This window comes from Colletotrichum navitas (assembly GCF_030913465.1).
Source record: "Colletotrichum navitas strain CBS 125086 chromosome Unknown LY79scaffold_131, whole genome shotgun sequence".
Taxonomy (NCBI): Eukaryota; Fungi; Ascomycota; class Sordariomycetes; order Glomerellales; family Glomerellaceae; genus Colletotrichum; species Colletotrichum navitas.
This window is the reverse complement of record NW_026850677.1, coordinates 1-24545: the sequence shown is the minus strand read 5'-3', so window position 1 is coordinate 24545 and position 24545 is coordinate 1. Positions and strand designations below refer to the sequence as shown.

The following is a 24545-nucleotide window of genomic DNA, read 5'->3' as shown; positions in this document are numbered from 1 at the left end:
AATAGCCTTAATAACTTTACTAGTTTAAAAAGTAAAGTTTATAGTATTATTAAAGATTAACTTCTTATATAAGACCTCTTTAGGTTTTTCTTCTTTATATACCTTAGTAGCTTACTTAAGGTACCTTTTAACTTTATTTTCTTAGAGGTATAGGTCCTTAGGGTCTTTAGGATCTTTAGTAACTATCTTTAGTTCCTTTATTACCTATAGTTCTAGGCCTTTAAGTATAAAAATAAAATTTATATTATTACCTAGGATTAAAGGAAATTCCTTTATTTTTCTAAGTATATACTTATTCTTAATAAGCTTATTAATATAAGTATTTATATCTTTATTATATTCTTAGATAAATTAAAATTTATTTTTTATATTAGATTAATAAGTATATTTTACTTATTATCTTTAACTACTTTCTTATTTATTTTTTTACTAAGGCTACTAGTTATATATATAATAGTCTAAGTTATCCTAGTAGTTATATTAATCCTTAGTGTCTTATTAGTAGTTACTATAGTTCTAGTATTCTTTATAGTTTCCTTAAGAACTATTATTATATAGGCAGTAGTTTTTTAAGCACTTATTATTATTATTATAGGATCTTTATAGTATAGTATTCTCTTTTTTTAAAATAGAAGGTTTTACTATATAAAGGTTCTTATAGATATCTATATTAGATCTTATATATCCTAGTATATTCTTCTATAGTACTATATTACTAACTATATTATTTTAGTTAATAGTATTATTAATATATACTAGGTTACAGTATAATCCTAGTGCTATATCTTATAATACTTAGTATTATTCCTCTATAAGTATAATATATATATCTAAGGAGTAATATTCCCTAGGTTTATAAAAGAATTACTAAAGTTAAAAAGTAAAGTTATTATAGAACCTTATTAGCTATTAGTATTAGGTTTAGTTACCTTATACCTTAGTATATTTAAAGTAAGATTAAGTAAAAGTATAAATATTATTTTACTTATTAACTTTTTTAATTATAAAGTAGTTCTACTTAAACTACTTTCTTATATTAATAAAGAATAAGCTAAAATATTCCTTAATTTACTTAATAATATAAAACTACCTTTATTACTTTAACTAGTGTTATTCTTTAGTTATAAGTTAGAATTTTTACTAGTTATATACTTAACTATAAAGATATTATTAAACTATTTAACTAAAATACTATAGTAATAGTTTATCTAGATATACTACTTTAACTACTTAAATCTATAACTTTACTTTATAGTAGTATATTATATAGTAGTTATAAAAGATAAAGTTAAGTAAGTAATTTTTAGTGTTTATATCTAGCTAAAATTTCTTAACTATTATTATTAGGTATATCTAGGCTAGTATATAGCCTAGGCTAGCTATAGAACCTAATAAAGTCTTAGCCTACTATATTTAGGCTACTATAGTATAAAAGAAGGCTACTATAAACTTATTTATATTTATTAATAGTATTAGGCCTATAGTAAAGAGTATTATAAAGGTTAATATTTATTTTTACTATATAAGGTTAATTACTAGTTAACTTAAAGGTAAAGGTCTTTATAAGGCTTAAGCTTACTTAACTATTAAGTCTAATAGTATTAAGTATATAGGAGAGTAAATAGTACTTAGTAGTCTATTTAAGTAGTTCTCTTAAGAGAATAAGTATACTACTAGTAGTCTTTAAGCTATAAGTAATATATATATTATTTACCTTAATAATAAAGGTTATTAATATACTTTATAAGATAAATAAGAGGCTTATATTATCTAGGCTTATATAAGTTAAAACCTAGGTAAGTCTAGGCTATATAAGTAGCTACTTATACTAGCTAAGAACTATTCTAGTATAAAGTATAAGTATTATTAAAAATAAACTAGTAGTCTAGTTTTCTTAGTAAGATTTACTAGTAGGCTAGTATAAAAGCCTAGTAGGCCTATAATTTTTAGTCTTTTACCTTTTAGTAATTACTTTAATATTACTATACTTTTTATTTACTTTAGTAATATACTATCTAGTAAAATATTCTTATTTTAGGTAAAGGCTTTACTTATTATAATATTTTTATTTAAGTTAGTTTATTAAGAAGAAAGTTTTTAAAAGGTATCTAAAACCTACTTAGTTATATATCTTTTTAGTGTAACTAGGTTTCTTAATAACTAAGAGGTTTATAAGTTAATATAAAATAATAAAATATCTATAGCTTTTATATAAAGCTATATATATAGGTCTAAATATTTTTTTATATTCTTAATAATTTACTTTATTATCTAGATATTTAATCTTATTTAAAATAAACTAGCTATACTACTACTATCTAATTTAAACCTTTTTTTATTAATTTATTATTCTATAAAAAGGCCTATTACTATTAAATTTTATAAATATAAAGGTATATATATTATTATAGAGGCTTTATAATAAAGAATAAGTAACCTTATAATTTAGATTTAGCTAAACCTATATATATAGTTACTATATATTAGTAATTTAGCCTAGTTATACTAGCTATAGTATACTATTTCTATAAGCTAATTCTTATTAAAGTAAAAAGGTATTTTTACTATATTCTAGTAAAAAAAAGTTTTAAAGGTATAGATTAAGGTAGTTATACTACTACTTAATATAGCCTTTTTACTAGCTATTATTAATATAATAAAAAAAGTAAAGCTATAATAGATAATATAAAGTAATATAGTATAAAGGTAAAGTATAGTAGTAGAGTAGTAAAATAAGATAAATAATAAATAAGGAGCTAAATAATTAATATAGAATAAAAGCTAGGTATAAGTGTAAATAGTCTATTAAGGTTGCCTCCTCTTAACAAGAGGTAATAGGTAATAGGATATATACCCCCTAGGTATATACCTAGATATATACTAACAGGGTTATCCTATGTTTTACCTATCTATCTACTATATAATACACTTGTCTTATAATAAATAGTAATTTTAAGTTAATAGTCTTATACTAGCTACTAGTATATTTTATAGCTTAGTTATTAAAGTATATCTTTCTAAGGTTACTTATTTACTTTAGTATTAATCTTAATATTACTATTAATATTACTATAGTTAATAAAAGCTTCTATAGTAGTATAATAGTTATTTTATATAGGCTATTAATTTTAGCTATTATATAAGGTTTTAGTGTTAATATAAGTAGTAGTAAAGTAAAAGTTAAGTTATTATAAGAGGTCTAGTAAGTAGTTACTAGTAATATATATACTTTAACTATTTTTACTTTATATATAATTATTTTATAGCCCTTAATATCTTTAATAAAGTTAAAGTCTTTAAGGTGTTCTAAAGTTATATAATAATCTTTTAATAATAGTAATTATTTTATTAGTCTAGTAGGTACTTTCTTTTTTTTTAAAGAGTATTAAATATATTAAGTAATTAATAAGTACTTACTATAGTTAACCTATACTCTATAGTTAGTAATAAAGTTATATAGACCTATTAAGACCTTTAGGTTAATAGCTTTAAAGTTACTAATAGCCTAGTTAGTAAGGTCTTCTTATATATAGTAAAGTAATTTACTACTAAAGTAGTTATTATACTTAGATTTACTAAAGTAAAATATAGTAATAGTATTAAGTATAAAGGACTATTACTTCTTTATAAGGTTAATTAATAACCTTATAATATAATCTTTTTTTATTAGTATAAAGAATATACTATATAAAAGTAAAAAGTATAGTAATAATATTATTTATTACTACTATCTTCTTTACTATATTAGGTAGTATATTATATTTACTTTAAATTTCTTTCTTTTATTACCTTATAAGTAAAAGTATAGTAACTTATAAGCCTTACTTACTTATAAGCTTATTATAGTTACTTATTTTAACTTAGGTTTCTTCTTAAGGGCACTTTATTATTTACTATTATACTTTATTAGCCTAATAACCTCTTAAATATAAGTGTTTTTTTTAGTAGACTAAAAGGTATATATATTTATTAGAAGGATTACTACTAGTAGTATAGATAGTTAAAGAAAAATATACTCTTATAAGTAAATAACTTAGGGAAAAATAATACGCTATTATATTAGTAACTTATTAATACTATTAGTTAATTAAAGAAGTATATATAAAAAAAAGAGGTTAGTAAGCTAAAAAGCTTATAATAAATAGGATATAGTAAATAATTACTAGTTAGCTATAAGTATATAAAGTAAGAGGTTTTTTATAGTTAAAAGTACTTCTTTAAAGGTAATAAAGCTTATATAATAAATATAAATTATAAGGTTTCTGCTAGTTAAAGAGACTAGTTATAAATTTATTAATTAACCTATTATAATAGGTAATTAGTGTAATATTATAGTAAAGGTATTTATAGAGGCAGTTTCTAGTCCTTGCCTACTCTAGGTATATAAATAATTAACTAGTAATAATTACCTCTTCTTATAGACCTTACTAATCTATAGTTTAAATAGTAAAGTTAACCTTTATAGTTAATAGTAAAGTTAACTACTAATTAGTGTTAGTAATACTAAAGAATAAGTTAGTATAGTTAACTTTATATATTAGTAGTAATTACTAAATAATTAAGGTAACTATAGTTCTCTATTATATATAAAGAAAAGAAGGATAATTATTATAGGTTAGCTAGTTAAATAACTAACTTATTACCTATAAATTCTTAGAGAATCTATAGCTAATTATCTAAGAATTTACTAGTAATAAGTTATTAAGGTTAACATAATAACTTTAATATTTATCTATAATATTTAATATTACAATAATTCTTTATATACAAGGTTAAATTCTAGTAATGTAGTTAAATACTATACTTTATAAGTTAACTAAAGTATTATTATTAGAGGGTTATATAAGATATATTATAGATTAATGTAGCCTTTTCTATACTTAACTTTAGGTTTACTTTAAGTGTATTAAGTAATAGAACTAAAATACTTCTGTTTAGATTCTATACTATAGTTATTAGTAAAGAAAAGGGGGAATAAAGGTAGTATATATATAAGTAGTAAAAAGTAACCTAGTTACTTATATAACCTAGTTACTTATATAGTATATTATCTTTAGTAATATATATAATTTATATTTATATTATCTTTTTAAGTTTTTTACTATATAAGTATCTTTAGAAACTATAATAACTAATATTAAAAAACTAAAGTTTAAATAATAAACAAGAAAGTATATATTAAGTAATAAATCTTTTTTTAATAGTTATTAAATTTAGTTATCTTATATTTATTATAGCTATTTAGGACTAGAAAGTAATAAGTATCTTTTATATAAGACTTTATATACTAATTAAAGTATTTATAGCTAATCTAGGCTAATTTTATTTATACTTTATTTATTTTACTTAAGTAAATATACTATATAGCTAAAGTTATATTATTAAAATACTATATTAAAAGGTAATATTTACTTCTAATAATAGTATATAAAGATATTACTTAGTAATTAGTATATATACCTTAAATAATAAAAATCTATTCTTAATTACTAGGCTACTTTATGTAAAGCCTTTCTATCTAATTAGAAGTTATAGTAACCTTTAATATAATAGTATTTCTATTTAGAACCTAGTCTTATTAAAATTATAAATATTATAAATCTTTTTCTTATACTTTATAATTATATTTTATTTAAGTGTAAACTAGCCTTAAATAATTATAAGACCTTTGGCTAATGCTCTCTAATAAATAATTTATTATAGGCTATAGCTATAGTAAGTGTACTAAGCCTTTGCTTACTATAATATATAAGGGCTAGTAAAGTAAGTATACTTAGTTAACGCCTAGTTAGTGCTCTTATTTAATATTATATATATAATATATATACTACTATAAATAATCTTTTTTCCTTAGTCTAGATTAATTATATTAAGTTACTATATATCTATTAAAAGGTAGTACTAGCCCTTTATATAATCTAATATTAGAATTATATATTAAGGTCTACTTAGTATTATATAAAGTTCTTTACTTAATATAGTCTTATATATATTACATTATATATATTAATAAAGTAATTAGCTATATCTTATATGTCTCTAAGCTAAAGTAAAAATCCTTAATTAATTAGGTTAATAATCTTTTTATAAATTACCTTTTCTTCTAGAGATATTATCTTCATTAAATTTATATAAGCTTTATATTATAGTATTTATCTAATAACTTAGTTATAAAGTATTAAATTAGGGATATTATAGATAAAGATAGCTTTTTATATAAATAACTTTTAGTCTTGTTTAATAGCTATAAGTATAAAGATAATATAGCTTTTATTTAAAGAAGAATTCATTATTATATATAAAGAAAACTTAATATATAAGAGAAGTATATAAAAGAAATAAAAAGTGTCTAGCTTACTATATTATTTAACTTACTATATATATACGTTATATATTAGTATATAATATTACTTATACTTTTATACTAAAACAATCTATAGTTATAGTTTATTTTTCTATTAGTAGTAGCCTAAGTTATGTGGTATACTCTTATAGTGCTCCAGTGTGTAGTTCTAAGCACTAATGTAATACTCTACCTCCTTGTCTTATTGTCTTGTTATTTCTTTGTCTGTCCTACAAGCTGTAATCCTTGCCGTCTATGTCCCGCAGTTCAACGCCCATCCTTGGCACCTCCAGAGAGCACTTCACAGAGCACTCCGAAGAGCACGCCTACAACGTTAACCTTCTCTTCGTAACGCGTCACTATTGTTTTATCCTTTTCATTGCTCATGCTCAACCATCTAGACCCCATTGTTAGCAAAAGTAGGTGCTGCTGCAGGATTATTCCCACCGCCAGAGCTTGAGCTACAGAGGTCTTTGGACGCGTATACTCACACTTGGACATTCTCTATTACAGGATCCTACTGGAAGAGCTGACGTGGCGGGCAAGAGACCAGGCAGGCAGGCAGAAGACCAGCGGATAGATGGATCACGACGCTGGTGGTAGGGAAGAGATGCCTTCAATCGTGCAACAAAAGTCTTAAGCATGCATTATTACCTGGGACGAATGCGATCCCACGTTTCCCTGTCTACGTATCTCGACTGTAGCAACACAGACCTGCGACTTATTTCTCTACTAAACCAAAGATTTACACACAAACCAGGTTAGAACATTTCCTCAACCACCCCTGCGCTGATCACCTCCGCTCTTGGATCCTCCCTGGCCACGTTTTCTAGGCTTCTTCGTGCCATCGGGCTGGTAGCCGTGGAAAACCCACTGTTCTTGGCCACTTTCACCTGCTTTACTTGTTTCACTGGCTTTGCTTGTGTTGGCAGTAGGGCAAGAAGAAGCAGCGGCAAAGGGCAGGGATGAGGACTGCGGCAGCACTGGGCCCTCGAAGTCAGTGGTGGCTTGTGGCGTTTTACCGTATCCTTGCTCCTCCTCCGCGTCTAACCGCCCGCTATTTAGTCTGTATGACCTTCAGGGAGCGCCTCAATGCTAACGAGGAGCTCAATGAGGCGGAGGTTCCTCTTCCCTAGAGCCACCCTGCGGTGGTTCGCCTCCTCTTCAGCCTCCTTGAACTTCTCCCAGTCGTCTTGGTACTGCTTCATTTCGGCCTCGAACTCGCATACCAGATCCTTATGTCTGCTGCCGGGTGGCGGTCGAGGAGGTGTCATGTACAAACGGGTCGCGGCCGTCGGGACAGCAAACGGTCTCATGGGTACAGGGTTCCATGCTTGTGACAGCTGCGGCCGCGGTGACGGCGGTGACGGTGGCGCTGGCGACGTTGATAGGTCTACTCCTAATCCTGTGTCAGAACAAGAAGTTGTATGTATTGTCAGTTACGGTTCCCTAAGCACATGCCCACGCTAACATCAAGCAACACAGTGGTAGTGACAACAAGGAACTAGGGATCAAGGGACGTACGTGGACGGTAAGGTGTCTCAAACGACGATAGAGGCATCGTGTGTCTCCTAAGCGCAGCAGAAGCCGCTGCCGCCGCCGCCTCACCCTGGCGTAGATTCTCTGGCCGTGACTTTGGCTGCTTTTCCTTCTCCCGCTTCCAGGCTACGTACTTGGTCCAGTGATCCGTGGCCTTGCGGTGGAGTAGCTCCTGGTTAACCTGGCTTTGGTGCGACGGAAGGCAGCTCATGTCACTGAGGTCCAGAGACAGGGCCTGAGAACCGGATGGCGTGCGGGGGGAGCAAACGCTGCTTACTCTGGACCTAAAAGGGCTGAGGGGAGGGCCACCGCTATTGCTGCTGATCTGGCCAGGGCTGGCGTGGGTGCTTTCTCTGTTGGCTCTGTCAATGAGGTATGTGTTGAAACGGCTGAATAGCTCTGGCGGGATTTCATTATAGTATCGTGTCGCGAGGGACGCCTCAAAAAGAGCCTGGGTATAGGGAACGCCGTCTAAAATAAGGTTGTTGAAAAAGGGTTTGAATTCCTCGCTAGACATTATTGGTGGTTGAACGAACAGGCGAAACGATGGTGTGTTGTCTGGAGGACTTCCAAGTCGGGTGCCGAAAAATAGACGATTTGCAATGAAGGAGATGGAGAAGGAAAAAGGATGGGGGGCGGGGAGAGAGCAGAAGTGGCGAGTTGGAAGAAGGAAAAGGATGCTATTGGAAGGGGGTTGTTGTTGTTGCTGTTGTTGCTGTTGTTGTTGTTGTTGTTGCAAACGGGCCCGATGGAGAAGCACAATTTCCGGTTTCCTCACGCACCACCCGGTCGCCCTGGCGAAACTGCCATCTCCTGCGCCTTCCTGTTCGAAACCTCGACACTAACCAATGTCGTCGTCTTGGTCGTCCTCAATGTCTTGGCCAGTGACCCCGCGTGAGCCGTCGCCGCCGGCGAACGGTAAAGCATCGGTAACGACCCCCCCCTTCCTCTGAATGATTGAATGATTGAATGATTGAATGATTGAATGATTGAATGATTGAATGATTGAATGATTGAATGATTGAATGATTGAATGATTGAATGATTGAATGATTGAATGATTGAATGATTGAATGATTGAATGATTGAATGATTGAATGATTGAATGATTGGATTGAATGATTGAATGATTGAATGATTGAATGATTGAATGCTTGAATGATTGAATGATTGAATGATTGAATGATTGAATGATTGAATGATTGAATGATTGAATGATTGACTGATTGACTGATTGACTGATTGACTGATTGACTGATTGACTGATTGACTGACTGATGGTCTTGCAACGTTCCAGAACCGATCGTCTTACGTCTTCCGCGGCTGCACTCTCGGCGAGATCCTGATAACGGGAGGCAGCCAGAGCAAGGTGACATGGCGTCCGTCCGACCTTATCATCATGAAATCCTTCATGGCTTTCTACCGTTTGACGGTACCGATGCTTTCCGGCATGGCCAAGACGGCCTCTCTTCACCCACATCGCCCACAGGGTGACGACCCCGACCTCGTCAACCTTGCCTCCAAGCTCAACATCGACCTGGCGTCGCTCAGCGAACAAGAGTGGACTGCGATCCGGCGCAAGATGGTGTCGAGCATGACATACACGCTCAACAAGAACCTCAAGGCGGGCGTTCTGACAAAGCTCTTCGACGACGAAGCCGGCATGACGGTTCTCGACTGGCCTGACCACGTAAGGGCTGCCTGGGCACACGAGCGCTGGTGGGGAGACGAGAACGCGAGGCTTCACGTTGACGGGGATGACTGCGGCGGCGGGGAGCAGCAAGTTGAGCAAGCCGTTGTGCGACATCAACAAGCTCGACATCCATCGCGGCGCCATCAACACGGACCCCCCCCATCCTCGTCACCCAACAACACCATCATACCTTCCGGCACCTTGGCGAGACGGCTGTCCGAAACGACGAACCGACTCCACAAGTCCCTTGACAACGTGCAAACGTACACTGCTGCCCAAGGCGACACACGGCAACGACTTCTCGCCCAGCTTACCACTACCACCTTCTCCGAACGAAACCTCCTTCTCCGCACGCTGCTGGAGGCCCACGCAGACCACATATTCCTACCACAAGCCCAGCCTAATGATGCTAGCTTTGCTGAGCTGCACCGGCTCAAGAATCTTACTTGGGACTCTCGTTGTGCTTATATTGTAGCTATGAACGATGTACATGATGTTGTCTGCGGCAGGCGTCAGGGGGTTAGTGGGGTGACAAAGATCGGAATGGTATTGGACCTGATGCTTCTACCTTTGCGAGCTGTGCCGTAGGTATGTACATGATAACATTGTTGGAGGTATGTATATTCCTGTGTGTCGGAATGCTTTGGATGAATATTGACAGATGACCCCTATGTTGTTTGTTTAGTTGTTTGGCGTTACAATTGATAATACTTTGACTACATCTACAAGACTAGACCATCTAAGCTACTCCACTTCAAGACTTGGGAAAGCTGGTACTTCTTTGACGCGATCAGGCGACGAGAAGTAACGCTCAGCCGTGATATCAAAGGTGAGCTCTGCCGACGCTAGCAAACCAAGACGGAGAAGTCGATATGGGCGTCTTGTGAGACCCCAAAGAGATACAGAAATTAGCGACTATATCTCCAAGTCCAGGTAGGATTGACGCTTTATCCAGGAATTATGGAAACAATCCCGAGTCTAGCTTGCTCGTAACATAGTATCAGGGCTTGTGAGTTAAGCGTCGCTTCTTCGGAGGAATACATTTTGTTATTAAGAACATTGACTAGACAATAGAGAGATCTGGAGATCAAGAAGATCTATTATCAAAATATTCTATGGTCCTTACATGCTCAGCTTCATTGAGGTGATATAATACATTTTTATACACTGAGATGATCATGTTAGCAGTGCGACCACGATGACACTTTCTTAGAGTTTAGTAGGCAAGTCGCTTAATGTGCTGGCATAGACTTTCGAATAATAAGGTTATTAGCGAATAGAACTTGGACCTTCATGCATTCTATCTGTCCCTGTTGCTTTAGTTCTCTTTGGAGGGCAAGTGTTCTAGCTAGAACATATGCTGAAGTCTGACTCCTAGTAGCCTGGATAGACTGGTCTCCTGGAAGAGGTGCACTATGTCAGAGGAAGAGAAGCCTTAGAGCAATATGGGAAACGGCTAACACGGAACCCTGTAGGTGTTGGGTTACTATGCTAATCTACCCCAGTTGGAATGCGTTGGTCACTCCTTGCCGTCCTTACTGTTAGTTTGTCACCATCACACTATCACACCATGGTGGCTATTTCCTCTTCGAGGACTAATCACACAGCTGTAATCTTGTAATAAATAAACCAACAAAACCTATTATTAGTTTGTATTTGGAGCTTGTACCTTAGCTTGATCCTATTTATGTCAGGGGTTCCTGGGTGGTCTGGTCAATTGGCCTGGGGTGCTCACGAAATCAGCGAGTTGGATTTGTGGAAACCCTACCTCATGATCAGGCTGGGTAAGCCGATGGACATGCTGCCTCGCACATTGATCAGGTGATAGTTCTACCTCAAGATAATGTGGATGTAGTGAGATGAAACTGTACTTTGTTGATGTTGGCTATCACGGGCTACGTAGCCCTGTTGTACCATGCGGCAAAGGATATTCAGGTTACAGTGAGCTTCTTGGATCCCTAGTATATTGCCGAAAGTTATTTGTCTTTAAGGTTAATTTGTATGATGAGACGAGCACTATAATTAGGGATACGCTGGTAATGATTCTGGAAGATAGAGGGTGGAGAAAAGATAGATTAACGTTGACCTGGCTTTAGTGTTGAAATAGGCGGGATATCGCTGACCCACTAGATATTTAGCTGGAGTCAGAATTGAGGAACTGTACCCTGTAGTTATCCATAGAGGATCCTGAAACTGAGGTGTTTGACGAGGGGTGTATGTCTGATTAGATGCAGTTTATGAGAAACATAACAAGTAGCAGCAACCAAAGTGGTCTAACCTAGAGCCCGCCACGGGAGTGATTCTGACCAACTCAAACAAGGTTGACCTATTTGATGGGCGTTGAGACTGAATAAATTATCCGGATCGCAACCTTTGTCAACCACTTGTACGTAATCATTGAGTGAGCTGGCTTCAACTAAGCCTTTACTCTCATTTCGAACCTTTCTTGACTAACATCTTTGTTTTCTCTGTAATTACTGAGGACAACTTGCTTAGGTTGGATGCCATGGATGCGACGGTGGAACGTGGTCGTTAGGATGCACCTCGTTGGGATGCGCCATTCTTGGGCTGCCCTTATCAGATGAGCGGGTCGTTGAAGATCTCATTAAAGGCTGTATGGGCTTCATGCTTGACGTGCTGGAGACGTTCTATAGTTTATGAACTAGAAACGATGATAGAGGTCGCAGGCCGGAGGATCCCTCGCTACCACGGGATCGAGGGGAACGAGGAAGCAGACTGCCTCATGAAAGAGGGAGCCGCCCTTCCCGCTGTAACCAACGCACACAGCAGTCTGCCACACCTTACGATATCGGACAAATCGCAGTTTGCAGAGTAGTGGCAAGAGGCGCTTGCCATAAGAACAAGGTATCACGGCATGGACTTTAAGACTGCGTCAAATGCTTACCTGTCCCAAGGAATTTAGCCCATCAAGATCAGTACACCATCGCCTCATCGCGGCGAGATCGAATGGAACCACCGAAAGCTCGACCTCGTCCGCCCCATAAAATGCTCATGCGGATGATTAAGAAAATTGATATCTGTCACAGCTAGGCATAGGATAACAAGGTATATAATTACTTAGATACAAGAAAGAAACAGTTGAAGGCTGATACTCATGAACATAGTTGTCTGATGGACTATCACGTGGTATGGCACATGAAGACGACGGCATTGGATTGATTTTCCTTAATAATAAGACATTGAACAGCGGCAACGCCAGGGTGGGCAAGGCTGTCAACGGCTGCTACGGCATCTAGCGTGCTGAGAAGGTCGACGAAATCTTCACCACAATCCGTCCCCGTGGCACCACACCCACCGGTCAGCGCCTCTATGTCATCCTCCGGTCTTACCTTCAGCTCCTAGAAAGCAAGAATCACGATGTCGAGAGCGTCAAGCCGATCAATATTATCCTCATCACCGACGACGCGCCCTCGGACAATGTCGAGTTGACTATCATTACTGCGGCTAAGACGCTCGATAAGCTTACCGCACCCATGCACTAGGTGGGCGTGCACTTCTTCCAAAACGAGCCCGGCGAGCGTGAGGCGCTTCGGTGGCTCGATGAAGATCTTGTCGGTAGGATTGACGGCGATCTTCGCGATATGGTTGAAACCGTCACCTGGGAGAACGGTAACATCCTCAAGGTCGTCCTCGGCGCAGTGGTGGTCAGACGTCTCGACTGCCGTCGTACAAATGGTAGCTAAACCAAAAGTAAATGACTGCTTAGTGAAAACCCATCATCTTCCTTGTCATTCATGGAGACATTGACATGGAGCTACTGCTGGTCGATCTCGGCCTGAGAACGATTAGCTGATCGAGTGGTTAAAGAACTTACAATGTTGTGGCAATGGTAAGCCCTATCGTTACGTCGGGTGCTAGGAACAACAACTAATATGTAACTTCTGATGTGTCAAGACTGTCATGGCTGTTTAGCATTAAAAGTTCGTCCTCTTCTCTCGACGGTTCAAGGCATGAAGATCTTTTGCTTGCGAGATTGGTTAGATCTGTCAACAAATGTAGTGCATCAAGCCGCTAGCATGTTGGGCCTGTTATTGTCAGTGGCTTACAGACAAAGTATCAACAAACTTGCTCTAATAATGTCCTTCAGGAAACAGATGCACCGGATCTGCCTAGAGAGCTCAGATTAAGAACCTGTCACAATACACTTAGTTAATCACAGAAAGTTATAGGAAAACAGCTTAACTATCTACACTCTAGACTACCTAATCTAGTTTATAGATATACGTGTCTTAATAGTAGATTAGGGCAGTAGATACTAGATTAATAGATGTCCTAGCTCTAGTTAGATATTTACAAGGCTATATAATGTTGTGAGGGCATTGCGACAAAATCCTAGAGCATTATGTTTACTAAGTCTTTTGTAAGGATTTGCAACCTGATTGTAATAACGTAAGGCTGTTCTGTTATTCTATCATCGGTGACGTAACTAGTGGTAATGTCGGCCTCTAAACCAAGTCACCAAACCAAGACATAGCAGTTCAGTGACCCATAATGTCATAGAGTCGGTCATCTGGCGGGCTCATGAAAGACCAGGGTATAGACAGACGACTCTGTAGGGGTAACTTTGCATAGAGCGACTTTTATTTTATGACTCTACCGTCTCAGACTCCAATCGCCTAGTTGCCAGTCGTTCCGTCAGAACGGGCATTGTCGGGCAAACTCCGCCACTGAAAACAAGCTAGTTTATTTTGTCTGTTCCGTGGCAGACAGGGGGACAGATGGGAATACGAGCAGTTACAGCAACGCCAGCAAGGTAGGCTGCATACGTGGAAGCATGGACTAACCGATTTCGATATTCTCAGAAGCGCCGCCCTCAAAGCCAAGCGATACGCCAGTGAGTTGTGTCTGTAACTCGGAATACGCCTTGTCCATGTTGCATTTTCGATATCTTAGCCTTCGTCGAATGGCCAAATCACCAACAGAACCGTCGGTCGGCCAAACCCCTTTTATCAGTTGCCAATGCCGACGTCATGAGACCGGCCACAGAGGGAAATGCTGGTCTCGCCCCGTTGCAGTCAAAGCACTAACCAGTATTACAAAAATGGGTGTTTCCCGCTATATGAATGATGGGCGTCTCTCCCACTGTTCTATTTCAGAGCCCCGTCATCTCGATTGTCCTCTGACCAAATCCCCTAGTTAAACGGCATGATGAGTAAAGACGCCGTTGAGTCTCCTGTACCGCCACCACCGCCGCCGCCATATACAACCATAGCAACTAATCCGTCCGACATAGCATTTGAAGCCTGGGACCTGGCATGCAACATTGCAAGTGGGGGGACGTCTCTTCGTGTTCGAGCAGGCAGGCTGTTGAGATGAAGAAAAAATTCGGATCGGCCACCAAAACGTCGGATGACTCGAAAGGCTGTCTCAAGGTCGAACCTGTCAGGTGCCTAGCGGAGGTCACGGGTTAGAGCCAGTGGGCCCCTATTAGTCAGCCCATAAGGGATAAAACCCTTCCAGCTTGCGATAGTTAAGGGGTTAGATTTGAATGCTGTTACAACACTATACCTACCTTCCGTTAAGTGGCCCTATCGTTGACTTCATCACTCGGACCAGCTGACCTCTGACAGAACCCGCCTTCAAGAATCTCAGGAACTCGAGTGAATTGATCGACCATAGAAGTGCGTTTACCCCAGTCGATGCACGATTTGCTGTAAGAAGGCTGCGACTGTCTCGTGAGACAATACCGAGGCAGTTCCCGATCGGGCCAATACTGGCCAGGCATTGAGCTAGTCGCAAGGTCAGGCTCTTAGTGGTCAGTCGGGCCGCATTTGCACATCACACGTTATTCAGGCAAGTGCTCTCACCGACTTTGATAACGCCAGAGGTAGAAACGCGGATGCTGCGGATCCCAAGTCTTTCAGAAAGCGATTGGACATGTTCGATACTGGAAAGAAGCTGTGGGCGGCGCAAGCGTGTTTGTAGTGTCTGATTGGACGGCCAGCCGAACCGTCTCCACTCTTGAACACGCCAAATGTCTGATAGTGGAGCCGTCCACCGAGCAGCAGCTGGAAAGGAAAGTGCAATCAGGCCAAAGAAGCCCGGAGGCCCGTACACTACACTAAATGTGGCCGTGCGTCCTTGATTATGTCACGAGGTAGGTACATGGGTTTTTGTGCACATCCAGCACAAATTTAGCCAGTGAGAGTCTTGATGTACCCAGCCAGTACCCATGTACTGTAGATGCCTGCCTGTACATCACCATGTGTCCCTGCCCCGCTGGTCGGGCCGTGCCGCTGTCATTGAGGCTTTCTTTCAATTGAACGCATTCATTCTGCAAGTCATGCCCTTTTTTTCTTTTCTCCCTACTCGCAACAACAACAACAACCAAACTCTTTGCCAAGGCGATCACTACGAAAAACAAAACAACCCTCAACGCAAACCAAATCCTGCAGAACTCCAAGTTGGAATTTCCAAGGCACCACGATGGGTTGTCTCTCTCGCTTCCCTGCCGAGATACTTTGCGGTGTAGCCGATGCACTCACTATCCCTGACACCCCGACCCGCCTTGACTTACGGAGCTTAGCCCAGCTGGCCCTGGTCTCGCACATGTGGCATGAGATTGCGAACCCCCTTCTCTATAAACATGCTATCCTTTGGGACTGGTACATGCTCTGCCCAGGCAGGGAATGGATGTCTGTTCCCCCTAACCCCAATCAACTTTGTTGCTGACGCCGCTAGGGGCTTCTCCTACACCATCCGGGCGGCTATGAGCATTGCAGACCACCGACGGCTTTTTGGACCCCCAATGCCACAGTGAGTAACCGGCTATACTATTGTCCCTCTCTCCCTCTTTAATCTCGCTTGCACGATTCTGACAATGACAGGCAACTACCTGACAACCGAGTAGGCGTGCTCATGACCGCTGCGCTGTCGGGCGACCTTGCCCTTTTGTCGCGCCTCGCCGGCTATGTCCCACACACACTTCAACCGCTAGATACCGCCCAAGCCTTGTCGGCTGCATTCTACGTCCCAGGGCTTTGCCCGATACACGACGACGACGACGACGACGACTGGGAAGATCGCCGACCGTTCGCCACGCTTCTCCATGTAGCCGCGATGCGAGGGGACCAAGACATGACCCGCTGGCTCCTCGGACGCCGAGTATCAATTGAAGCTAGTGCACTGCTGGGCTGCCTCTGCCCATCGCCTTACATGAATGCCATTCGTGTGACAGGCATATGGTCCGGATGGGGCATTGAGCCAACGCCGCTACATCTATCGCTTGCACACGGCAACGAGTCGACTGCCAAACTTCTGATTCGCAAGGGAGCTGTATGGGATCGGCCGCATAGTAGCTGCGGGGGTCTCACGGGGCTTCACATGATGGCTGCGGGTCGCATGACAGAAATGATTGAGTGGACCATCGACCAGTGCCATGGTCTGTGGGCTGGTACAGTTGCACGTAATGGACCGGTCCACGACTGGCCAGACGAGTTTGGGTATTGGAGTCTTCACTACGCTTGTCTCTCCGAGGGGCCCAAGGAGGGGGGTGAAAGCTGGGCTGCGCAGATGGTTCCTGGTCTCATCAGGCTAGGGGCGCTGGTTCATACAACAGACGGCAGTCGAATAGCACAGCGAGTGTCCGAGGAGAGGAAAAGGATTCAAGAGGGCCCAAGGCCTCGCTGGACACTCGACAACAAGGCCGCTTTTGACTGGGCGCAGCGGATTAAAGACTGGGAAGACGACGAACTAGTTCTGGAGCCTGAGCCGGCACTGTTTGCAGCGGAGTTATTGCAATGGGGTCTTGCAGAAGCAGTGGCTGCGGTGTCTGAAGAGGGTAGGGTACCTAGATAGGTGGGGATAGCTTTTATCACCGGCAAGGCGGAGGGAAGTTGATAGTTATACTTAGAAATCTGGCTGAACGGGGACGGGAAGGGCTGCAGGGAACATCAAAGAGACAAGGTGTGCAACAGGAACTGAAAAGTATCAAACGCTTGGCCGGGATGTGACTACAGTTTCTCGGCAAGATAGATAGAACATAGGTAGACAAACAGACAAACAGACATAATCTTGATGACTCGACGGTTTCTTGCGTGTCTTGTTGCAGTCCGAGTCCGGTTATTAAATGACACCTCCTGCCTCTAAGGACACCATCGAGCGAGTAAGTGCTTGTGAGTAGGGCTGGTGGGGGTTGTAGCCTGTTTGATGGGAAGGGATATGTACGGAAAGTGCAATGGCAGGTGTAGATGGACGTGGAAGGAGAGCAGAGGCTGTGTGCCTGCCTGCCCGCCCATACCATACCATACCATACCATACCATGCTACCATGACGTCGTGTCTGTCTTGCGAGTCGTTGCTCTTCTTTCTCCTCTTCCCTTCTGAAGTCATCATCAACTGCTATTGTCGAGTTTCGTCTTGTCTGTTGTTAGTCTGTGTCCAGTTTGTTTTACTTTACCTTACCTCGCCTTGCCTCACTTCGCCATGGCCGACAACAACAACAACAACGGCAACCAGTCCGGCGCAAACCAAGAACGACTGGTATGTGATTCTGCGTCATCTGCTCCGCTCCCATTACCTGGCAAAGCAAAACACCACCAATCTATCAATACAAATCAACTTGATAGCTCTCCGCTGTTGTATCGTGTTATATATAGATAGATAGCTTATAATACTAATGTTAACAACTATATAGAACTTTATAGACTCCTATCCCTACAACGCAGCCCCCTCCAGCAATGTTGTGTCTACCTTTATGAATGATGTCTTCGCGCCAGCCGCCGCAACCCGCCCACAGGCCGCCTCTCGTGCCATAGCCTCTCTATATGCCTCTGTCGAAGGCCACGGCCGGCACCTGCACGCACAGCTCCGTGAGAACCCCGACGTCGCCGCCAAGGACATCAGAGCAGAGCGCGCCAATGCGACGCTTCAGGACCGCTGGGGACCGCACCCCTGGGTCCCCGCCGCTTATGCTCCCAGGCCCCCGATTGCCCCCCTCATTATTCGTAAAATGGCTTGGATTACCGACAAGGTGCTCTCCCGCCCCGGCGCCACCGCCGACGACCTCGCTGCCCTCTGGGCCGGGTCTCCGAGAGACCCAGAGAATGCCGGGCTGCTGCTGCGTACCCTGGTCACCTCTGGTGCCTCCAACCTCACCAAGACTGTGGCTGTCCAGGCCGCTAAGCTCCTCGAGGCCGAGCTCCAAGCTGCCGACGCCGAGGCTGCGAGGCTCCAGCGCCTGGGCGCCCAAGCTGCCGAAGAACGGGACTGGGCCGAGATGGAGCTCCTGGACCCCGACGACGACGCCGCCCAGCGCATGCTGGCCTTGCACGAGGCAGAGTTGGAGGAGGCTGAGGAAGAAGCCGAGATGCTGCGGCTGGTTCAGGATGCCGAGGAGCAGCTGCGTCAGCAGCAGGAAGAGGAAGAAGAAGAAGAACAGCCAGAAGAGACCGAAGGCAGCCGCCACTACGACGAGGCTTTTATTATGCATAGCGGCAATCAGGACAACGACAACTTCTTCGGCTATGATGCTGACGGCCCCAACGACGATGAGCCTGCGCTCCCCCAGACCAGCCCTCTGATGTCCCGCCCCAGGCCTGAGTCCGACTCTGAGTCTGACGCCCCGCCCCGCCAACGCCGCCGCACCGCCACCACCGTCTCCTCCGAGTCCGAGTCCGAGCCCGAGTCCGAGCCCGAGCCCGAACCTGTCTCTGACTCCGATACGTCTTCCTCGCCTGCACCCGCGCCCGCCAGCCGCCCCCGCCGCCCTCGCCGCCCCAGATCACCGGCCGCCGACCAACAGGAGGAGATAGAGAGAATCGCGGAGAGTATTTATAGAAGCACCATGTCCCAGCTCAGGCAGGGAGCTTTTACAAGGCACATGCCGCTGGCCGACCGCCGGGATATCGCGTGGCGCGCGCGCGCCGGTATTCTGGACGCCGCAGCCATCCGGGACGAGGGCATTGCCGAGCCTAACAATGAACCCCGCGTCGGCCAGACATTTGAAGACTACCTGGACTCCGAGGACGACGAGATGTGGGCTTGAACACGTAGACGTTAAGGGGCTACTATGTTGACAAGATGAACTGTCTTTTGTTGTATCTGCTATTGGAGCGTTTGTGTTTCTGGTTTTGCAATGTTTAGTGTGTTCTCTTTTGTTTCGTGGCTTGTTCTTTGCTCTTCGGGGTCCTCGGTTGTTTCTTCTCTCGTGTTGTTCTTGTTGTCAGGTTGTTTATTGTGTTTATATATTTTATACTTCTTTATTGCTTTTTAAAATAGGAGTTCTGCGCTGTTGTGTCTAATTCTGACTTTTCTCTGTTTCATCTGTTATCTGTTTTTTACTTCCTATTTAAAATAATAACTAATACTAACTAAACAGGTATATAAAGGTAACTCAAATACCCCACTACCGCAAAACCCCTACTTCCGCAAAACCCTATCATCATCATCATCACCACTATCACCACTTATTTCACCACCTCTGCTGCCTACCTATATACAAATTTTAGCCTCACTAGATAATTCAGATGCACTAGATTTATCTAGACTATCTATATTACTAACACCTAGAGTTTATACCTACTAGATATTATATATAGTAGTAAAGGTACTATTAGGTAATAAGATAACCTTTTTTTACTTATATTACTATATATTATTTAACTAGTCCTTTAGCTAGTAGACTTTTTACTTTAGAAGTGTCTTTCTAGATACCTACTTATTAGGAATTAATATATAGGTACCCCTAAATTAATACATAGGTATACCTCTTATATAGGTACCCCTATATATACCTCTTATTACTCTAAGAAATTATTATTAGTGTAACTAAATTCTACTAGACCTATATAAGGTAACCTCTCTTTTTTATCTTTTTTACTACTTAATTAATTTAAACTTAGTTTTATTTATATTATTTACTTACTATAGCTTTATAAGGTATCTTATTATATAAAACTTAACTTATTTACTTTTCTAGTATAGGCTATATCTTTTAAGACCTATAAGTAACTAATTACTAAGAACTACTACTATTATTTAGTAACCTTTTATTATTTCTCTTTTTAGAGGCTAGCTATTATAGTAAGAAGTTAATAAGGGGGTATTATAAATTAATATAGGGGTATTACTTTTATAAAGGTATTACTGTCTATTATATTTAATTACTTAAAAAAACTATTATTAGTATAGTTAAATTCTACTAGACCTATAAGAGGTAGCTCTCTTTTTCTTAACCCTCCTTATAGTAAGCTTAATTTATTTAACCTTAGTTTTATTTTTACTATTTACTTACTATACTTTTATAACATATACTATAGTATAAAATATAACCTACTTACCCTCTTACTATAGGTTATATCTTAATAAAGTAACTAGTACTTAATTATAACCTACTACTATTATCTAGCTACCTACTATTATTTTTCTTCTCTAAAAGTAGTTATCTTAGTGTTAGCTAGTTCTATAAAGCTAGTAATCCTAAGGGTTAATATAACCTTATAGCTAAGCTTTTATTAAGCTTACTATAAGATATATAACCTTTTTTATACTATAAACTATATTACCTTAATATAAAGCTAATACTTTACTTTATTTATTATTTCCTTAAGGGAATAATAAAAACTTAGTAGACTATTTTTTTTAACTTTCTTTAAAGTATAACTTTTCTTTTATAAGTAGTCTTAGTAAACTTTTTATTTTACTATATAGTAGTTTAATAGTACTTTTAACCTTATTTAATAAATTATTAAGACTAATTAATAGCTAATAATAGTACTTTTTTTAATAATAAAAGTATATTTATTAATAATAAGAATAATAAAGTCCTTAAGCTAATTTACTACTTTATTTACTACCTTAATAATATTTTTTCTCTTAAAGTAAAATATCTTTTTAAACTATAGCCTTTTACTATACCTTATATAACTAATCTTTTTTTTTATATTTATTATCCTAAACCTACTAATACTTAGTAATCTAAAATAAACCTTTAATACTTTCTTTAATTAACTTAATACCTTTATAAAAGCTAATAGATTTAGTATTATAAAGAGGAACTAGTATAAAGCTTATAGCTAAATTATATACTATACCTTTTAATATAACTAATTTAAAAGCCTTAGACTACTAAAAGATAATAGTATTTAATAGTATATATTTTAAAAATATAGTTATTAATAGTAAATTACTATAAAGACCTAAGAGAAAAGTAAGTAACTATTATATTATTATTTAGTAACCTAGTATAGTTAGTATAACTATAGCCTTAGCCTTAAAGCCTTTATATATCCTTTTTATTATAAGCTTACTTAGCTTATAATAAACTTTATTTATATAATAAGCTAAAAAGTTAGTATCTAGGTATAAGATATATATACTATTATTTAATAGTAGTTCTTAAATACCTTATTTACTTAATAAGATATCTATAACACTAAGGCTTATATAAACTAAGAGAAGCTTAGTAAGTATTTACTAACTACTACTTTAATAAAGCTATTTAATAAGTAAAGTATCTTATATATAGTAAAGTAAGTAAATAATAAGCTAAACTACTTTATTAGTCTTATCTAGATATTTTTTTATTATCTTTAAATATAAAAGTAATTCTCTAAAGTAATTAGTTTTAATAATACTTATAATACTAATTACTTTAAACTTTTACTTTTTTAGGCTACTAAGTAAACTTACCTTAGATTTATTTATAATAATATATTTAGCTTTATTAATAATAAAAGACTAAAGTGTTATAATAACTAGTATTATTAATATCTTACTAAGATATCTAGAACTAGAATAACTAGGACACTAGTTAGAGCCCTTATATATATTACTTATCTAGCTAAAACTCCTCTTCTAGATTTCTTTTACTCTTTAGGTAATAGTAGATAATTAATTAAAGATTTATTACTTTAACTAGCTAAAAGGCTTTATTATTATTAGTACTTACTTATTAAACTAATATAAAGAGTTTTTAGTTTTCTTTAGCTAGTAATTACTAACTTATAAACTAATACTTAGTCTATTATTTTATAATTATAATTATAGATTATAATAAGTAAATAAAGACTATACTAAATAAATAGTTCTTAAGTATTTAGTAATAGCTTTATATTTACTATATTAACTTTAATATTATACTTAAGGCTAAGTAAAAGTAACTTAAAGATACTATTTATAGTAATAGTAGTAAGTTAAATAATAAAGCCTATTAGCTACTAATATAAGTAATAGCTTAGCTTAGTAATAAAGACTAGGCTTATATTAATATACTAGCTAATAAGGCTTTTCTTTTTTTTATATATTATAAAGTCTTTATAATATAAAAGCTTATTATTTTTACTAAGACTAAGTATGTCACAGGACAATACGGAGGAGCCCGTCAATAGTATTGTCCTAGAATGCCAAGACCACCCTATGTCAAGTGGCAAGGATAATTGCAGGGGCGCACACCAAAAGCAATTGTAGCCAGCATTTTACACCACCAAGAGCCCTATTGCCAGCCCTGTTACCAGGCCTTTACAGTGGTAGCCCGGTCGACTTACTAGGGTCCTAGTTCGGAAAAGGAAGATGGTTAATCCAGCAAGTTTAATTGGCCAGATTCTGGTCCAAGTGGGCTCAAACCTATGGGGCAGTCTTGGCATTCTAGGACAATACTATTGACGGGCTCCTCCGTATGCAGCTAACCTTCGGATCCACTTCTCGGCCTTGCCAGTAGATCCATCAGTCAGGCCAATATCCTGCCGACAGCTAGTGCCCCACTAGGCCCCACCTGTCGCCAGTCTATAAGACCAGCCATTACCAGCTATAGCTCTAGCTTAGTTAGTTATTAAATCTATTACCTATTTAACCATAGGAGAATAGTTTATAGGGGGGTATTCCAGCTTCAGGGGGGGGTATCTGTTGTAGGGCTAAAAAGTTAGGGGGGGGGTAATAGTAAAGACCTACAGGGTTATGCAAAGTTAATATATACAAAAATAGAAGGCAGTTATACTATACGTATAGTAAAAAATTTTCACTTAAGCGCTAGTGCTTATTATATAACTTTGTTTATATATCTACTCTAGGCCTAGTGTTAACTTACTCTTAGTATATACTAAGCTAAAGCTTAGTAAATTTCTCTTTTTTTTTTCTTTTTTTCTTTAAACTATTACTAACTAGTGTAGTAGTAGTAATAGTAATAGTAATAATAATAGTAATAGTAATAGTAAAGTATTTTTTTAATTTATTTTTATTATATTTTTAGTATATACTAATAATATTCTAGATATTTACTAACTATATAAACCTTAGTATCTTTAATACTAATAACCTTAGTAACTTTAGTTACTACTATAGTAAGTATATATATAATCCTTATTAAGTTATAATAGGGTATATACTAATCTAATATAGGACTTATTTTTAACCTAAACTATAGCTAGGTCCCCTTTAGTATAACCTTTGTTCTTTACTTATATAATATATATATAAGGCACTAACTTATTATATATAGATATCTAGAAGCTTTATAATACTAGTTATACTTATATATTTTTAGTTTTATCTAGATATATATTTAGTATATACTAACTTTATTCTTAATAAACACTATTAGTACTAAAATAAATACTAGTATATTAATATATAAAAGACTAAAAATATTATTAATATATACTTATTATATACTTAGCTATACTTAACTAAGGTAATAGACTTTTTTTAATTAATACTAGAGTATAAGTAAATATAAATCTAGTGTTTACTAAGCAGAGTTCAAAAAAAAAATACAAGGTTTCTATACAAGTGTTAAGACCTTTATAGTGTAGTAAAAAAGTATTAGTAATTATATAGGCTTATATAAGCTATATAAAAATAAAGTAAAATAAGGTTTAGGTAAAGCTTTTTTTTCTTAATTTATTAATTCTTTTATTTCCTTTTTAGGAAATAGCCCTGCTTTTCTATTCTAGTTTTAAGAAATCTATTTTTAGTATAGGCACTAACATGTATTATATAGTGCTAGGTAAAAAAT

The 24545-nt window shown here is 37.8% G+C and overlaps 6 protein-coding genes across 6 annotated transcripts; 5 read left to right on the top strand and 1 right to left on the bottom strand.

The window, feature by feature from the left end:
- Positions 1-6996: 6996 nt before the first annotated feature.
- LY79DRAFT_707918 (uncharacterized protein) lies at positions 6997-8507 on the bottom strand. Its single transcript, XM_060565063.1, has 2 exons — positions 7868-8507; positions 6997-7748 (listed from the first exon to the last, which is right to left on the bottom strand). Exons 1-2 carry the CDS (start codon positions 8397-8399, stop codon positions 7405-7407), a joined length of 876 nt encoding a protein of 291 aa, XP_060407767.1. The 5' UTR covers positions 8400-8507; the 3' UTR covers positions 6997-7404.
- Positions 8508-12835: 4328 nt separating this feature from the next.
- LY79DRAFT_680025 (uncharacterized protein) lies at positions 12836-13535 on the top strand (the record flags this gene model as incomplete). Its single annotated transcript, XM_060564534.1, has 1 exon — positions 12836-13535. A coding segment is annotated over one exon (243 nt), but the record flags the coding sequence as incomplete, so codon positions are not given.
- Positions 13536-15496: 1961 nt separating this feature from the next.
- LY79DRAFT_528493 (uncharacterized protein) lies at positions 15497-15661 on the top strand (the record flags this gene model as incomplete). Its single annotated transcript, XM_060556032.1, has 1 exon — positions 15497-15661. A coding segment is annotated over one exon (165 nt), but the record flags the coding sequence as incomplete, so codon positions are not given.
- Positions 15662-15844: 183 nt separating this feature from the next.
- Positions 15845-16608, top strand: LY79DRAFT_571702 (uncharacterized protein). The gene is made up of 2 exons (XM_060559277.1): positions 15845-16352; positions 16424-16608. The coding sequence occupies exon 1, from the start codon at positions 16023-16025 to the stop codon at positions 16266-16268; it is 246 nt and encodes an 81-aa protein (XP_060407764.1). The 5' UTR covers positions 15845-16022; the 3' UTR covers positions 16269-16352; positions 16424-16608.
- LY79DRAFT_663624 (uncharacterized protein) lies at positions 16588-17614 on the top strand. The gene has a single exon (XM_060562846.1). It carries the CDS (start codon positions 16656-16658, stop codon positions 17391-17393), a length of 738 nt encoding a protein of 245 aa, XP_060407763.1. The 5' UTR covers positions 16588-16655; the 3' UTR covers positions 17394-17614.
- Positions 17615-18019: 405 nt separating this feature from the next.
- On the top strand, positions 18020-19580 carry LY79DRAFT_674593 (uncharacterized protein; the record flags this gene model as incomplete). The annotated part of the gene is made up of 2 exons (XM_060564330.1): positions 18020-18076; positions 18231-19580. The coding sequence occupies 2 exons, from the start codon at positions 18020-18022 to the stop codon at positions 19578-19580; spliced, it is 1407 nt and encodes a 468-aa protein (XP_060407762.1).
- Between the last annotated feature and the right edge of the window lie 4965 nt (positions 19581-24545).

Coding starts and splice junctions, on each gene's coding strand:
- LY79DRAFT_707918 (XM_060565063.1), bottom strand. CDS start 8,399: ATGTCTAGCGAGGAATTCAAACCCTTTTTCAACAACCTTATTTTAGAC. Junction 7,749..7,867: donor TGAGACACCTTACCGTCCAC/GTACGTCCCTTG, acceptor GTTCTGACACAG/GATTAGGAGTAGACCTATCA.
- LY79DRAFT_571702 (XM_060559277.1), top strand. CDS start 16,023: ATGGGTTGTCTCTCTCGCTTCCCTGCCGAGATACTTTGCGGTGTAGCC.
- LY79DRAFT_663624 (XM_060562846.1), top strand. CDS start 16,656: ATGCGAGGGGACCAAGACATGACCCGCTGGCTCCTCGGACGCCGAGTA.